At 42.9% G+C, this 17,408-nt stretch overlaps 1 protein-coding gene across 1 annotated transcript in view; it reads right to left on the bottom strand.

Annotated features, from left to right (window-relative positions):
* Positions 1 to 17,408, bottom strand: part of LTK (leukocyte receptor tyrosine kinase) — a 101,738-nt gene that overhangs the window by 23,552 nt on the left and 60,778 nt on the right. Inside the window, exons 8-14 of the mRNA XM_068397354.1 lie at positions 17,017 to 17,169; positions 15,807 to 15,907; positions 13,782 to 13,948; positions 8,371 to 8,465; positions 3,244 to 3,345; positions 1,071 to 1,248; positions 380 to 530 (exon numbers count right to left, since the gene is read on the bottom strand). Coding sequence (XP_068253455.1) covers positions 380 to 530; positions 1,071 to 1,248; positions 3,244 to 3,345; positions 8,371 to 8,465; positions 13,782 to 13,948; positions 15,807 to 15,907; positions 17,017 to 17,169 — 947 coding nt within the window. The remainder of the gene's footprint in view (positions 1 to 379; positions 531 to 1,070; positions 1,249 to 3,243; positions 3,346 to 8,370; positions 8,466 to 13,781; positions 13,949 to 15,806; positions 15,908 to 17,016; positions 17,170 to 17,408) is intronic.

A 17,408-nucleotide genomic window follows, 5' to 3' on the forward strand; every position in this document is an offset into this window, starting at 1 on the left:
TTATCTGAAATCCTGGCAGACAGAAAGAAACCTAGGCTGTGGAAAAATAAGACAACTCTCGCCTACTAGCTCCCTGCTTAAAATAAGCAGAAGAAAGCTGATGAAGAACTTATTTCAAACACCAGGAGCTTAAAGCAAAGTTCCTGTGAGCTTCATATTTGTTTGTGCATTTTTAGATTGTTTTTCTTTTCAGAGTTCTTTATATTTGTTTTGAGATTCTTTCTAACTTGGTTTATTGGTTCTTCCCAGTCTCCTGACTGGATTTCATTGCTGGATTCTGGGATTTCTGTCTTTCATCACCAAATCCCATGCCACCCACTGAATCTCACTGAATTGTATCTGCAAAGCCTCTGCCCACATATGCTTGTGCAGCCCTCACCCCAGGGCAGGCATCCTCCCCCTGCTGCCCCACTAAGATGTACAGCAGCTCATCTTTCTCCAGCTGGAAGGTGGCTGAGATGAAGACCCCGTGGGACCTCTTATTGTGGTTTTTGGCTCCCTTGCCCCCGGCTGCTCCATAGGCAGAAATCCTGGAAGAAAAAGTAAGTGGTTAAAGAGACAAATCTCACACTTCTCATCCCCAAAGCAACTACATCTGCAAGCTTTCCCCAGCCTGCACTTCCAAACAGGCATTGCTTCAGAGCAGGCTCCCCTGCTGCAGCATCTCACAGCTATTCTTTGTCTGAGACCCACATAGCTAGGCTGCTCAAGAGGATAGACCAACTCCACACCAGAATACTGGAGACAAAGACTTCATGAGTAAAGAGCATGAACTGGTATAGCCAAATCTAGAAGAGCAAGGCTTCAGGACTCCAATGATGGCAGCACTCCCACTTGACCCCATGCCCACACTCACTCCTGTTCTGACCTCTTCTAAGTCACCACTCCACCCTTCCATGCTTCGCAGTAGCTCAGACACAGATCCTTACAGCCAGCGCTCCTCTTTCTCTCTTACTTCACTGCCCCCTCCACTCACTCAGTACAGATGGTCCCACACTTCTGCTTGCTGAAACGCCGTAGACAAAATGTAGTTAAGCATGGCTGCCTCTCCAGCACACACTGATACTCACCTGTATCGGTTTGTGGCTGGCACCCTCCAGACTTGTACTCCCCGGAGCCTGCCCTCTTTCTCCACAGTCACTGACACGTTGCTGTCCTCATACGCACTGTCGCACTGAGCTTGAGTTGGCCCATGTGGACCACTGGCACCACATGACGTGAACCACCAGAGAACAACAGATGTGTCCCCTATGACCAGAACAGCAAGAGTTGGGGCAGGTGTGAGCTTCCCTTTATTTCTCAGACAGGTGCAATAACTCACAGAAATATATAACCAAAGGGCAAGTGTCATTGAAACAGCTGTTCCTGTTGATATCTTTCCTTAATGATCCTTCAATAACAAAATTCACATTAATCACAAAGAACGTTAATGATTTTTGTATAAAAACCAGATGAACAACATAAAGACCATGTTGCAGCAGTATATGCCATCTACAGGGCTTTAAAACTCAATACGTCTATTTGATCACATGCTTATTATTATAATAATACAAAAAATGCTTAAACTTGCATTTACAATGTCGAGGACTTGAAAGCCAGTCCATGCTAAAGTTAAATTTATCTGTTCAACTTTAATGCAGCTTCCTTGTATTACAATCCACTAATATACTACCCTTAATTATACGATCATAGAGTACTTATATTATCCCAACTTTACTCCAGTCATAGCACAGCTACTGCTCTGCATATAGTCACTGTTCGCTTTTTTCCCCTCTCACCTTATTTCCTGCACACTATTTAATAATTCATAGTCTGCAGATAAACCCCATCAGTTGGGGAGGGGGGAGGAATGAGACTTCTGAGAAGGGGTTTATCCAAGTGTCTCACAGACATTATCAAATTTCTCTTCTCAGTATGAAGCAAGGAGATATTATTCAACTTTCCAGATGAGAACTGAGGCATATACACAGAAATAGAAGTTGAAAACTTCTGCAATTACAACTAGTGACCATCTATGAAACATGGCGGAAGTTTTAAGTGACTTGTCTCAGGCTTGCACAAGAACCCTGTGGCAGCAGCAGCAGTTGGGAGGGCCTCTTGCTACTTTCAGTAGGGGACCTTTTCCTCCAGGCAATTTTTTTCCTGGCTCTCATTGAGCATTATTCTTCTGTTTCTGCAACAATGCGGCAGATAACCATCTCCTCCATTTCACAACCCTTGTCCAAGACCCAAACATATCCATCTTGTCCAGTGAATGAGATGAGGCCTAAATAAAGCTATTCAATAATGTATCTAAAAACTGTATGATGCAGTGCATGCACAAGGGACAGAGTCAGAAGCAGAACTGTTTCAGAGCTGAATGATTAAAATAGCAGTAAAAATCACAAACCTTTAAAAGAAAAATTCTAATCTTGGTTAAAGGAAAAGGCAAGCAGAACTATCCCCAACAGATGTCATCCTGCAAACACGCAGATGGACCATTGGGGTAAGAGTGCTAAGCTTTGTTACAGAAATCTGTGCCCCTTAAGCTAACAGGAACTGATAGCAGTACAGATTGTCACATTTCAGGTGAACACAGTCTTCAGGGTGTGATGCAGTCACACAGAGGTATTTCTTGGCAGCAAAGCAGCCTCAAGCACAATCTCCCCTCCTCAGGCCCTCCTTTAGACAGCTCTTGTCACCCACACGGTTGTCATCTGTCCTCCAGAGTGGCAGTCTCTACTGCTGTCAGTAAACTGGTTCCCAGTGTCCCCTGTTCTCCTAGTTTTTAATCCATTTTTTCTCCTCAGTGGATTTACAGATCCTCACTTATTTCCCCTCCCTGGATCTTCATCTTTACAACCCTATTCTCCGCTCATTAGGTTCAGCTTCACTGCTCACCAAGTCCCAGTAAATCTCTTTCTGTCCCCAGCTTTCTGTACTGGCCTACACTTTTCGTTCCTGAGCTGGCTTTTGTGCACTCCGAATTTGAGTCATGCAGCTTCTGCATTTACTTAAAGCTTCTTTACTTAATTTTTTCTGCTTTTATTTAAAGAGGTCCTGCTATTTAAGGGCTGCTGAGTTGGGCTCCAGCAAACTCCTGCCCTGTAGCCAAAGACAGACTACCTGACATGATCTCCAAATCTTTGAGATGGATTATATTTAGTTGTCCTGTGCTATCAGGCAGACAGGTCACACACAGGAGATGGGAAGGGAGCCAACTTTTATAGCCAAGAGACAAGTTTTCAGTACTGAATCACATACCTGGGAGGGAGGGCTCTTCCAGGGGGTTCAGAAGATGCTCATCCAGGATACTAATCTCCCGTGGGTACTGGTGCTTCCTACCAAAACGATTTGGTTTTCTTCCTGTAATAGTTTGTAGAATGGATGAGAGAGATGGGAGGATGGTAGAAAAGAGAGATGGAAAATTTAAAGATCACATGAATGAACCGAGTATGACCATTTGGTTAAAATAAGTAAATAATACCTTAGGCAAAAAAGGTGTTTTAAACAATCATAATTTTTTATTATTCTTTTGGGCCCATGTCTTGGGTTAGCTACTTGTATCTGTGCCGAAGTCAGTGGGTCTTCACATGAACACAAACTCCCCTTATTATCCCACTCAGGCTCACCTGCAGGGTAAGCTCCTTGGCCAGCAAATTGCACCAGCTGTGATTACAAGAGACTTTAGGAAAAGCATAGTGTGGGAGAACAGATACCAGGTATTGATGCTCCTCTTGTCAAAGGGGCAGGTGACAATTCTGGACAGGCAAACAACCGGAGGTGTAAAGAAGAGTAATAGCAAAAATTGTTACCTTTGGTTCTGAATGGCATCATGGCAAGTAAACCAGCCTAACAGATCGCTCCCCTCTCAGCAACCAACTTTGAGCACCTCAGACCTTGCTTAGAGAATAAAATACTAAATAAAATTACATGTCTCGCTAAGATACACAGTTAAGAAACGGCGCATACCCTTGACACAAGCTATAAATCTTTGGACAAACCTTTTTGAAAAACACAGAGCAAACCACTACATTTCTGACGAGTGAAGCAGACCTTTAAAAATCAGCCCTTTCTCAGAGAGGAGGGACTTCAAAGCAATTGCTGATCCAAAGCATCTGATATGCATTGAGAACACCACACAACCAAAGCTGCTTTACAACAGGAAAAAGTAGTAACTGAGCCCTTGCCTTATAATCTGCAAGCATCCTGTTTCAATAGTTAAATTACCCATTTTCATGCAGATCTTTGATTGGAAAATCTCTATAAGAAAAAGGAGAGACTTCCTTCCATTTTATGAGCCCTCAGTTAATTTAATAGTGAACATTTTTCATCAGTTGAAAAACATTACAAATATTTCAGTTTGTTCCAGTTGTGAGAATCTAACAGCTGTTTGATGCTCTATTTAAAAGAGACTCACTCAGTTCCAGCTGGTCAATTATCTCTGCCGCAAAGCCACTGCTCTAAATAGCGATAATTAACACCCTTTTTAGCTGTGTCAGAAAGGCCAAATAACTAATTGAAGCATGGAGACCTTGTTGAGCTTTTACTCCTGAGAATATTCCCCTCAGGTCTAACTGAAAGCACATTGACAGATGGAAGTAAAAGGGAGCTTTGTACTGACACACTCGGTTCATACTGAGATAGAGAACTTCAATGGATGAAGTTGTCAAGCCAGCAAAAAATGAAATTAACCCAAAACAAATGAACTGGATCAAAGGCAAGAAGGAAAACCAAATGAAAAAGACAATGAATGGCCAGAAAAGATGCTTGGTGTCCCAAGGCTTGCACTGAATTATGAATCCCAAAGGTCACAACAGTTTCAGATACTTAGAGACGTACAAGAAGTCTGGTTATGTTTGCCAGAGTGAAGGAATGTAAATCACTTTCTGAAATACAGAGTCAGTCTGTGTGTCTGCATGGATTTTTTTTTCAGCATCCCAACTGAGTATCCCAAGGCAGTGCCTCGTTTTCAAACAAACAATCTTTCCTCCTTCTCCAAACAATCTCAAACCCTCACATGCTGGAATAAAGTTTGTCTCCTCTGTGCTCAGCAGCAGACAAACTGCAAGACAGGCTGACCATCACTCTGTCCACATGAGCCATTAACTCTTAGAAGGCTGATATTTTATGCGCTGTCAAACATGAATGTGTAAGGTGGCATTTTCTACAAACATGGTGTAGCCCTGGGATCCAGGGGCTGGGCTCCAGTCTATTTTAGCTTCCACTTCCTCCTCTGAAGTCAATATGGACAGCCAACATGTTGACTGTAAGTGAATGGAAGGGAACAAGACTTAATTCATAGTAAGGTGTACCTATATCAGAAAAATATTAAAAGCACAGGACTTCTTTCTCCAGGATTTAGCTAATGCTGTTGATTTCCACACTGAAAAGGGACAGAGGGAAGTGTAGAGGAGAAAGACAGGGTACCTCCTGCAGGCAAAGAGCTAAAGTAACTCACTCCTACTTCTCTGTCTCTGTGACTGTAATGAAAAAAGATAGTTGTCCTGTGGCCAGGATTAATCAGAGTAAGGTGCCTGACAGGATCCTCAAAGTGTGCATGGTCTCCTCAAAGATCCCACCTTACTGATGCAGGTTGGAGTATTCCTGGAAGCCTCTCCAGCATGTCCTGGAGTGGGACAGAGACTGAGAAAGCTGCACCAGTTTCCCCCTTCTCCATCCTTTTGGCTGATCTGTTGCATTTCTAGTCAATACCTTCTTAAATCAGTGAAATGAGGCAGTAATGAGGCTTGAACCACCTCCCACCATTCACCTCAAGCAATGAGACTGGCAGGTCAACAGAACCAAACTTTGCTGGGTCGAGGACTCCAAAGTCAAGAACTAGAGATATGCTATACAAAAACTCTCTTTGCACAGTCTTACCATTTATAAACCAGTCTTCTGGGAAATTGTAAATGATGCATAGAACAAAATGTAATCCCTCGGCCAGGGCAGTAGAGCGCACTTTGATAGACCACAGACCCGTGATCTTAATTGGAACGATATAATGCTCAGAGCACCAAAAGGTAATAGTAAAAGCAGTGACACCATAAGCACTGAGGAGGGTAACAGTCAGCACTCTGTTTGCTGTGCCAGTCCACATTTTCATATGTAGACACTCAAAATTCAGACCTCCTCCTATGAAAGCACCAGTTAACTAAAATGATAAACTATCTCTATGCCTGTCCCCTAAAAGTTCTCACAACAAACCAGACCCATGTCATCCTGTCTGTGACACCGTCTTACACGAGGTGATTTTATGAACAAGAAGGTGGTTTCATCTCACCTTTTTCACAGCGGAAACACCTGTCACTGCCCAGGAGCTGCCATCCAAAGAATGGTCTGTTTGGTTTTTGTCCTTATTGATATCCCTTGAGCTGTCATTGCTACCCATTTGTTTCCCTCTTAAATCTTACTGAATCTTTCCTCTCAATTTTGAGGTATATGGAAAACCTGACCACTTTTCCCAGCTTGCATACAGACAAGCAGTGCTTTCAGAGTCTGCACTGGGTTTTGTAGAGCAACTGAAGTACAGGATTGAAATAGATACAGAAAATAATATTTACATCCTAGGAAGCAGCAAATTCTTCCTTCCTGCCATACATCCTTCCTGCTGCCCTCACGCAAAGAATTCACTGCCTGGATCTTAATTGGCTCCATCTCTGACATCTGAAACCTCTCCTTACCAGGGAGAAATAATTTCATTACTGAAAACAGAGCAGAGCTGCTGGGTTTTTGTGCAACCTAACTGAATTAAAGTCATGAGAAGACAAATGCAAGAGGGTTACTTTCAGAGGCGAGAAAAACGTCAATTTGCAAAGAGGATTCAAGGAACAGTGTTAAGTGCAAGGCTTAAGAGAAACATGTTTCCTTTGTGATGTTTCTTCTGCATGAGTCACACATCTTTGGGTCACACCTTCAGGTAGGTTAAGTGCCAGCTGCTCCTGGACATCAGTGTGATTTATACTAATTGAAAATGAGGAGTAACTTGCGCGGTCTAATGGACAAGCTCTGATAATGTTGCTGCAGTGGCATTTACATCCCACCTATTTGCCAAAGGATACATCCCTACACCAGAACCAGCAAAATGTCTGAGGGTAAACTGGAGGCTGTATTTGCTCTCAGGAGGGCAGTAAACTCCAGCAGCTGGGTGCACATCAGCTGGCATAAGCGCATCTGGAATCACTCCCTTCAGTTTCCTCAAAAGATTTCAAACTGAAGTGTTAGCATGGAGGTCCCAGAGGGTTTGGAAGCCAGGGGTGTTAAGGAGCTGGAGTGAACAAATGACACTACCATCAACGAACATCTCTTCCTCTTAACTTCAAATGAAAATGTGCGTGCTCAGCATTTTATAGAAGGGTGGTTTCAGTGCCCACAGAACAAAGGGACAAGGGAGACTGAATCAGACAAAGAAGGGAGGGAAAGGGGGCTTTTGTTGATGAACTTTTAACACATCTGTTTTGACATAAGCCTTCCCACATGTTATGTTAGGCTACAGCTAGCCTCTGCAGGGACATGTTATTACCCTAAATGCTGACATACTGAGTGTGCTGGCACAATAACAGTGGCACAGGACCACTGATGCACATTTTGTCTGCAACAGAAGTCGCAATTCAAGTGCTGCATATTCTCCAGTTCCTTTACAACAGAGCATATAGGTCTTTTCTCCAGGGACAAAAAGAAGGCAGCTCCTAGTATTTGCAAGTGGTTCAAGTATCCAACCTCTTTCCACTTGTCTGCTAAGAAAATCCAGCTCTTGCTAACATGCTTCAGAGGGTAGCACTGGCTCCATTTTTCAGTAGAATATGTTGTTGTCAGTCACGTTCGCAGTAATGAAGCAAAGGAAAGCACATCCATTATATATCTTGCAGTGACAGTTGATGTACCTCTCTTCAGAGCAAAACAAACTTACTGCAATGATCTAAACTTTACTGTCAGAGTCACTTTATTCCTCCATTTTGTTCCTTTCCTCCATTAAAGTATGGAGACTTTCCCCTTTGATTTCAACTAATTCCCTTCAGCTATCAATTGCCAGGGTGCATAAGTTAGCAGGGACTGCTGAAGAACAGTGTGATGTAATCCTTCAATTTAGGGGCTAAGGAATAAGTCTAGTGTTTCTTGCCAAGACACACAGACAGGTCTCAACTATGTGACACAGGATATCCTAAATTAGAGAAAAAAAGAGCACTAGAAGACTCTGACACACCATAAAATTGCCTTGGCTTGCAATCTTCAGTAGGTCTGAGATAAAATGGCATTGTGCTGTAAAAGGTAACACAAATGATCCATGTGCACTCTGTGGGGAGAACAGAGCCTGTGTGCCCTGGATCTGTGGGATGCTGATTATACTAGCCAAATTCTTTAGAGGATTCTGCAACATTCGTGGCTCACCGTCAGTGAAGCAGTCCAGTCCAAATGTAATATTGTCGATAGCAATGTCAGCTTGGGAATTCCAGCCCCAGGTTGCCAGGAGTTGCAGTTGAAACCTTTGCAATAAGACAGAAGTTTTAGAGAAGACGGATAAAGGGGCAGGTGGAAAAAAAAAAAACAAACTAAAAATACAATGTTCCCTTATCATCGAATCATGATCATCACTATTTAGAATGTTTCCTCCAGACAAACCTTGCTGTGCAGCCAGAAGGGCTTGCTGGAAATCTTACCCACATATCAACAGTTAATAAGGACCAACCAACATTCGTACAATGCCACATTTCATGGGGAACAAGAATGAGAGCCCTACTTCCCCTGCTATCTGCACACACGTGTAGAAACAGAAGCTACTGTCCTTCACTCATAGTTATACAGAGACAACCACCCTTATTCAATTGCTATAAACAGTCAGGGAATTAGACATGTGCAAAAGTGAAGGGAAAAAAGAATCTCTTTCTTTCCATCCCCAAAGAGATAGCCAGCATAAAACCTGAACAGAACAACGATATCCAAATAGACAGGAATCTTGGGTCTGATCCTCAGCCAATGTAACTCAACAAGGTGACATGAGTTTATTTCAGCTGAAGGTCAAGACATTTTAAATTTCAGCCATAACGCCCTGAAGTATTTGCTTTGTGGGCTATCTCATCTATTTCCACCATGACCAGGTGTTTAGCTACTTATCTAGGAGGTCTGTCATGTCCCATGTGTGTTGCCGTGTTCTGAATTCACAAAGAAGAAAGAAAATGGGCTGAAGGCTCTCCTTCTAATGGATAGGACTGAATTGGTTTTCATTAAATTTCAGAAATAAACAGATGTCTGATGTCTAGTCCACGTAGAGCTTATTAAAAGCATATGGAGAGGACCTCTACTGCTGTCACTGGTGAAGCTCAGTGATGATTTATGAGAGATCAAGCACTGACCAGCCTAACACATTAATCATTCAGCCTAGGAACACACTTGTCCCAAATTAGTGGCAATAAAGTATGTGTGCGTATTCCACCCACCAGCCAAATGTCGGTCCATATCCACAGTTAATATAATGATGCATAGCTGCATCAAAATCTTTGGGGATAATCTGCTTTTACCCCTACTCAAGAATAGCCCCTTGTGCTTAGATGAAAGCATTCACACCCACAGGATCTGAGCGCTCTGGGAGTAAGTGTTGGTGCAGCAAATGCAAATCAAAGGTCTCTTGAACAACCACTCTCTTAGCTATGGGGTTAGCAGGGGAATTTGCCGTTAGATCCCCTTCCTACAGAAACCTGCCTCTTTATTAACAGGTTTAGCAATATGTTTGCATTTTGAGACCTTGTACATAAACCCACTGACACAAGACAGTAATTCCTTCAGCCATTTGATGGAAGAGAAAGTCACAGCACTCTGAGCCCAGGACTAGGGCACTTCTAAGACCCACAGCTATAGATACAGCACCACAGCCTACCCCTTGCTTAAGGCACCCACATGGCAGTATATTCTTGGTCAGGTCAATCTGCTGGAGTCAGAGCAGAAGAGGGTCCATGACACTGCACTACAAGGTAGATTTCTGCTCCAGCTGAGCACAAGTGGGAGCCTGGGGAATGACCCCCCTCCCCCAGTGTATGAGAATAGACATCTCATAAGCTCTGGGCTCTGTATGCCTCCCCTTCCTCATAACTTCAGAAAAAGCAGAGGAATTTGCCTTTTGAAATCTGTGCTGTGTTAGCCAGAGGGGTTTCCAGTGTTCCTGCTCATTGAGCTCATTTTGCTGACTCTACCTTATTGCACTCTCCAGCTGTCTGATGTCTGGTCTTCTGCCTGTTTGATTTTCTTCTGATAGCAGCCTTTTTCCCTGTGTGTGTCAATCAAGTGAGTAAGTTTGCCAGCTGATCACCAGAAGTAGTTTTTCAAGTAGCTAGATGCCCAACTGGGAGGCTGATCAGCAAACTGTGTAGTTTGTCTTCCTTCTCTCCAAAGAAATAAATTTACTGGAGGAAGCTGTTGCTAAAAACGACTTATGTATCCCCTCCATGGCCACCTCCTTCTATGTGCTAAGGCTTCTCTACTTCTAGCCCCATCAAGCTGTTCATGTTCTTCTACAGCAACTATTTGTGTTGCAATTCATGTCTACCCCTTCTCCTTGTGTGACCTGTCCCCTCCCACCCACTTTGCTACTGGCTATCATCCCTTCAAGGAACCAGGGAAAAATACAGCCTTTGCATACAGCAAGAGAAGGACAGGAGCTTTCTGAAGATTCAGGATACAGGAAAATGACATGCCAGCCCAAACTCTGTACTAAAAAATTCCCTAAGCACAGCATTGCTGGAGTTTGCATTACCAAGGAAAGCTGCCAGCACCCACAAATATACAGAAAAGTCATTCATGGAGGTTTATATCAAACTGTACTAAGATTGTACAGCGATGTTCACCATACGCCTCTGTTTACAATTGTTTGCAACTTCACCAACCTTAAACCAATTTAGGCTGAACTTTCCTGTTTTGGGTGATTTAGTATGACTTGCCTAGCAGTCAAAATATTTTGCCAGCGTTGAGGATGAGGCAGTGCAGGGATTCACCATTTTGACCATCCTTGAAAATGCTGACAACTTTTTAAGTGCGCTGTGCTACCAGGTATTGGAAGTGGGATCTGAAATTTGTAAGGAAGAGTGTCATAGGGCAGGGATGAGCTTTTTTTTTTTTCCATTTGAATGAGAATCTATTCAAATTTTAGTAAAGTGTCCTAGAAAATTTAAAATCCCTGATACTTCCATGCCTGGTAGAATTTTTTTCATCCTGTAGTCTCCTCTTCCCTGGAGATCGTCAAGTCTGGGGCTAAATGGTACTTTCCATGACAGTGCTGTTATGAACTGTGTCAGGTCCTGCTTCAGCTACATGAAGTGAGAACTGCCCTTCCAAATTAATGAATACACTTTTTCTTCCCCAGCTCTTCTTTCTTCTGCTGATCCTGGCCAAACATGAGAAAAAAGCTGCCTAAACTGAACCCAGAGTGAACAAAGTGCCATCTTGGAGAGGCTGGGGAGCTCCCTGGGAACTTTACAGCAGTGGAACTTGGACTTGGTGTGTGGGGCCTTTGGGCCTGAGATCTACAGAGAGAAACAAATACCCTGTCAAATAGGAAGACTGGGAATAAACCTTTATTGTAGGTCTGGGATCATCAAAATGAAAGCGCACAAGAGCTAACTAGGAGGAGAGGGGAATGGAAGTGCAGGGAAGGGAGTTAGACTAACTAAAAAAAACCCCAATGCACAGAGGCATAGCACCTGCTGAAAGAGAGATGGAAACAAGAAGCAGGGAGAAGTTCAGAGAGGGAAATTACAATGGGAAGCATGAGACAGATAAAATGGGTTCACAAATAGGAGCTTGAAGGAGAAGGAAGAGAGGCCAAGTGTATGAAAACAAGGAAGCAAGTGAGTGCTCACAGCAGCAGGTGAAACGGGACAGAAGGAGCAGAGCATGGAAGGAATAAGGCAAGAGGCCTGGGATGGAGCCCATATCCTGGGAGCACAAAGACCAAAGTTTCCTCACGTGGGGCAAATAGCTGCAACACCTTCCAGCAAAGTGTATGCTGCTTCTGTTTCTGTTATAGATCAGTGCAGCAAATGACAACTTATTACTTCTGTTAGTCACTTGGCTAGCTCAAGTAGCACAGCTCTGCTTGCTAGATTGAACAGCTCCAGCCTCACTCACAGTGATTGTCACTGTTGCGCCACAGCAGTTTTAAATTTGTTTGAAAATGGCATACAAAAAGGTTACATGAAGTGAAACAAGATAGAACTACTTGAAACAGACTGTTATAATACATGCATGCATGACCTACTTACTACTTTTATTTTGTTTAATCACTCAACTCTTTCAAACATTACAGTATTTGAATATCAGTTTTGTTCATGTAGTGCTGGCTAGTGCTCCCTAAAGCCTCTTGCTGTCTGTGCCCTCCTGCCACAGAAGATCCATTTCACTTCAGAACTGAGGCCTGATGCAGAAATCGAAGGCTTCAGGGGACAAGCATAAGGGACAATATATCAGAGGGGGCAGAAGGTCTTAAATACCTCTGAAGAGCCCCTAGGACTCTGCTGTGGTTAGGTCCACATGAAAGTGCCTGGGGAAAAGACCTATTCTGGACAAATTCATTGGTCATACTTTTCATGTGCAGAACTAAACAGATGCTAATCCACAGGGCTCCAGACTCTGTCAGACAAGAATATTAAATACACTGCCAGCATGCAGACCTATCCTATCCTAAAGGAATAATTCATGGCAAAGGTGCGTATGGTGAACACATCATAATGCCGAGACCAAAGGTAATAATTAAATTAAACTAGAAAGAGGGTGGAACAACATTCTCTGAGTTTTACTCCTTCTTGAGTCTGAATTGCTATCACTTCCAACACAAATCCCTTAGCCTTTTATACAAAAACGCAGAGAATATTTGAAGTTAAAAGGAATTCCCTCACACTTTCTAATCCATGAAGTTTTGAGACATAATTTATTGCCAATATTAGGTAGATATTTTTCCATTTATAATTCACTGTATAGCCTTTGAGATTTTTATGTGTTAAGTGTCATGTGAAACAGGCCTTCCTGAGGAAGATGCAAAAAAACAGATCGGAGCAATTTAAAAATCGTTTGTGTTGTGCAAAATAACCAGCTGCCAACACCAGCTACATGGCTTGAGACCGAATGACACTGGGTGATAGAGGAGAAATACCTGATTAAAATTAGATTGGGTTGAAATTAATTGAATCTTCAGTATTTGACTTCAGTTGAAAATCAGTGTCACGCTGTATTTTCACATCTAAAACTGTGAAGACTTTAGTGCAAGGCTGATTTGGGCAATGGTCTTTTCCTGAGACAGTTGCATCAACGATGTGGAAATGAATGATCTCCAGTTGCCTGGGCTGCACTGATATAGATCCTATACTAGACAGTTGTACTGGCTAAACTGTGGTTTTCCCACTCATTTGACTCACATGGCTGTTTTTACCGCAGGAGTACAAAGCGCAGCTATGCTAAAATAGCCGTTTCACTACTGGGAGCATTTTGCCACTGTGAGTATACTGGATTTCTCAGGTTGGTAAAATGTTTCTAGTACAGACACTTACTATTCTCAATACCTAAGCACTGTTTGAGGCTGCATGGAAGTGCAGACACACAGCATGGGCTTGTGCTGAGCTAAGCTGTGTATGTGCGTGAAGATATGCACATATGACAGAATACTTCCTCAGCAAGCAGAATCGCAGTACTCCTGTAATTTTTTTCAGTAGAAGTGGCCCTGGAAGAAGGCAAGAATGTTGTGATGCTTCACAACAAAGACAATAACAATTCACTAAATCTCTAGGGATAACCCTGGATGCTGCTGGTGGAGCTCTTACCAGTTCTGAAGCTCTGGCATTGGTAAGGTGATGAGAAACCAGCCATCACTCCAGCTCCCTGCCCTTTCCCACATTGGCAAGGTGACTGGAGCTCCCTTTATCTCTTCCCTGACAGAGAGGGAGATGGTACCATTGTAGCTGCCAAAAACATGCACTGAGAATTGGATCTGTAATAGAGGAAGAAGAGAAAAGAATGGTATCCTGTGATAAAAAGGGAAAGGTACTCACTTCTCCTCTCCCTGGGGATTTGAGACACCAGACCTTTGATCCTGGGTCAAACTGTTTAATCACAGGCATCACTAAGGCCCCCATTGCTTGTGTATGACTCATCACTTCCTAGCACAGGATTTTCTCCGTGGAGACCGTGACTGACACTCCTGTTGGGCAGCTGTTCTCCAACCACTGATGACAATATCCATGGCCTCAGACACCATCTGGGTGAGAGAGCACTGGTCTCCTTCTTATCTCCTTCAGGAACAAAAAGTAGTAAAGCAGAGGAACACAGGCTTAAACTCAATAAATGCTTTATCATTAAATGCTTCCACTACAGTTAGGTTATTGCAGAAAAACAATCCTAACTGCATTCCTCTTCAGTCTTCTCACCAGCTTAAAGATTCCTGTGAAAGGGTTTGAACCACAGTTTAAACCTTTTATGGATTCCCATTATAACCATGCAGGTTAATCTGTTGCACTGATACGGCTCAATCTATACCCAGGGCATAAAAGCACTCTGAGGGGACAGCTGCCGTGCCCCAAATGCCCTTGAAATGAGGAATTAGGCTGTCTCTAGAGGCAGGAACCTCAATCCATATGCTTGATCCAAGTCATAGGCACCATCTGGACTGTAGCACCCATATGGCAGGTGAGCAATCTGACCACCAGGCCAAATAACATTTTGAAGCAGTACTTGTTCCTCTTTCTTTGGAGCAACAACTTCCACTTTGCCACAGAGCAAGAAGCAACTGCTATTTTCACCACTGCTTTGAGCGCTCAGCTGCTCTTTACTTTACAGAGAGCACCAGCACCAGCAGGAAAGGGAGAGCGCACACACACGTGCTGCAAACAACAACCACAGCAAGTTCCTTGCTCCTGAAATGTGGGTTCAAATCCTTGCCAGTGGAGGAGAGAATGGGTCCAGATCTTCTGTGACCTGTACACCATAACCAATGGTTACTGCTTTTCCTCCTCCTGGTTTTGTGAGCACATTTTATTTTGTTGGAACTACCCAGCAAACTTGACCTGGATTTAGAAATAAATATAAATGCTGAAGTTACATTTTTGGCACCTGCACTATATTTCTTTTGCCAGCTCTAATTAGGAGGCATCAAAGCTTTCTGTTTTTCCCTAGCAGGGCTGGACTCCAGCTGAAACTTGCAGCTTAATTTTCCTAAGTGTTCTGAGTACAATATTACTTAATGTTTTTAATTCCAGCATCTCAGAGCTCCCCTTATTCTTTGTATAGACTTGGGCTGAAGGCAGGTTATGTGATTTTATCCATGCTATGTTGCCCTCACCTTTTGAAATTCCTGAAGAATGTGAACAGAAGTTTATTATCTTCACCTGTTCCTGGAAAATCTAATGCTTACTAATGTCACACTCCTGTTGTCAGTGAAACTGTCAAGTTTGCTAACTCCTACAAAAGTATTGCAGAATTTATGAAGTCTCAGCAGCAGGTGTACTGAATAGCTCAACAGCCCAGACAGCCAGCTCCCTTTCCTACAAACCAAGGCCACCCCATACAATTCAGGTGCTGGGTACCCTTCAGAGGAATAGTTAGTACAGTTAGTCTGGGGAGTTTTCCATACTGAGGAGTTGATTTGGGGCTCCTGCTTTCACTTACTGGGGATGCACCTTGTGTCTCCTTTCCAGTTTTCAACAAGTAGCTAGCTAGGCGGTATAGCCAACTCTTCTGCTTTCCGGTGTTTCATAGAGTGTGCAGAAGCATAGGAGAATGGGCTCATTGTGCAAACAGTGCCTACAGCCTGATGATTAACTCCACAAAGGTGCTAAGACAGAGTGATATACCTGATAGTCTTCAGTGGCAATACTGGCTGGCAAGCTGGTACTGTAAGCCTTGGCCATACCACTTGTCTGATTGCTGTCTGCTCGCAGGTAGAGGAAGTGTCCTGTGAACAGAAGAGTGAATCAGAAAAGACAAGATGATGTTGTGCCTTTTTTTATACTTGAAATAATTTAACGTCATTGTGCTGAAGCACAGTGTAAGTAAGATGACAAGCATGGCTTGAGAGCAAATCTCTTAGTGAGGATATAATAAGCACTCTGGTAGATTTCAGCAGCACAAAAGTCAATATCCCAAACCCTTTCCTGGAACATGAGTGCATGAACCTCAGACACCACTCAAGTATCTTCCCATACAGGAGCTCACACCAATCTACAGCTAACTCCTGATCAGCCCTAATTCTTATACCATTACCATCAATGACTCTTGCTGAGACAAACACTGGACTGGAAGCATTTATTTGTAGTCTTTTCTCCTAGGGACAGTTAATACAAGCTCTCGAGAGACAAACAGGACACTGATATGGACACCCTTCATTTTGACAGAGAACTGTGAGGCAAGACTCATCTGTGCTAACATTTCTGACTTTCAACCTGAACATGTGCGGGTCTGGCCCCCTCCTTATTTACCAAGCTGACAGTTCTAGGAATTATCTGGCTTTTTTAATTGTGGTATTCTATGGCACAGAATGTGTATGACCACTTGGTCTTGGGATATGCTTCCATGTGATGCTCTTCCTAAGCCACTGGCAGGGTCTGGCAAGGGTCTCCAAAAGATGTGTTTCTACAAACTGCCTAGTTCTGTTGGGCAATTTTTACTTTCTGATGCAGCAGCTATCTTGTTGCTGCTGAAGTACTCTGCAATTGCATAGCTCATAAGAGGAAGAAGGAGGGAAGAAGTATATATAGAGAAAAGAGAATTCATTATATAATTTTTTTAAGGTGAAGGAGAATCCCTGTCTCCCATAGTTTTGTGTTAACTTTGTTGCAGAACTTGTTTCATATAAAGTTTCGAATCATGTTCAAAAGTTAATTTTAGCTACATTTAAAGTTGTTATAGATAACACTGATGCTAAAGTTCATTTGGCAATGATGCCAAAAATTTTCAACCCATTTAAAAAACCTAAGTTCAAGTCTATTGTATATATGCATACACATACACAGAGAGAGTGAGAGAGAACACAGAGAGAGGGAGAGAGAACTAGGAAGAACCTACCACCAGTGGCTTGCAAGGTAGACCCTACAAACCAGTCACCTTGAATCGTTTCAGTAAAGCCCCGAATAGACCAAGGAGATGCTGCAGTTTCATTCAGTGTCCAGCCACATGGACCCTCTTCAAAAGAGCAGTGTGAGCCCTCTGGGAGACTGTCTACAATGAAGAATAAGAAAAAGTAGGAAAATAGGAGAAACTTGATTATAGAAAAACACAAACAGCAACAAAAGTCAAAACTCATTGTGGTTGTCTAAGCTACCCAACATGTACTACACAGTTTTTCAATGTCCAAATATTAATAGGTCTCATTTTTTTTTATTTCCAGAGTCACCATCAGAAAGTCAACACTTTGCTTCTGGAGATATTTGAAACTTTGCAGTTCTGTCCTGCTCTAG

This window comes from Nyctibius grandis, chromosome 4 (assembly GCF_013368605.1).
Source record: "Nyctibius grandis isolate bNycGra1 chromosome 4, bNycGra1.pri, whole genome shotgun sequence".
NCBI lineage: Eukaryota > Metazoa > Chordata > Aves > Nyctibiiformes > Nyctibiidae > Nyctibius > Nyctibius grandis.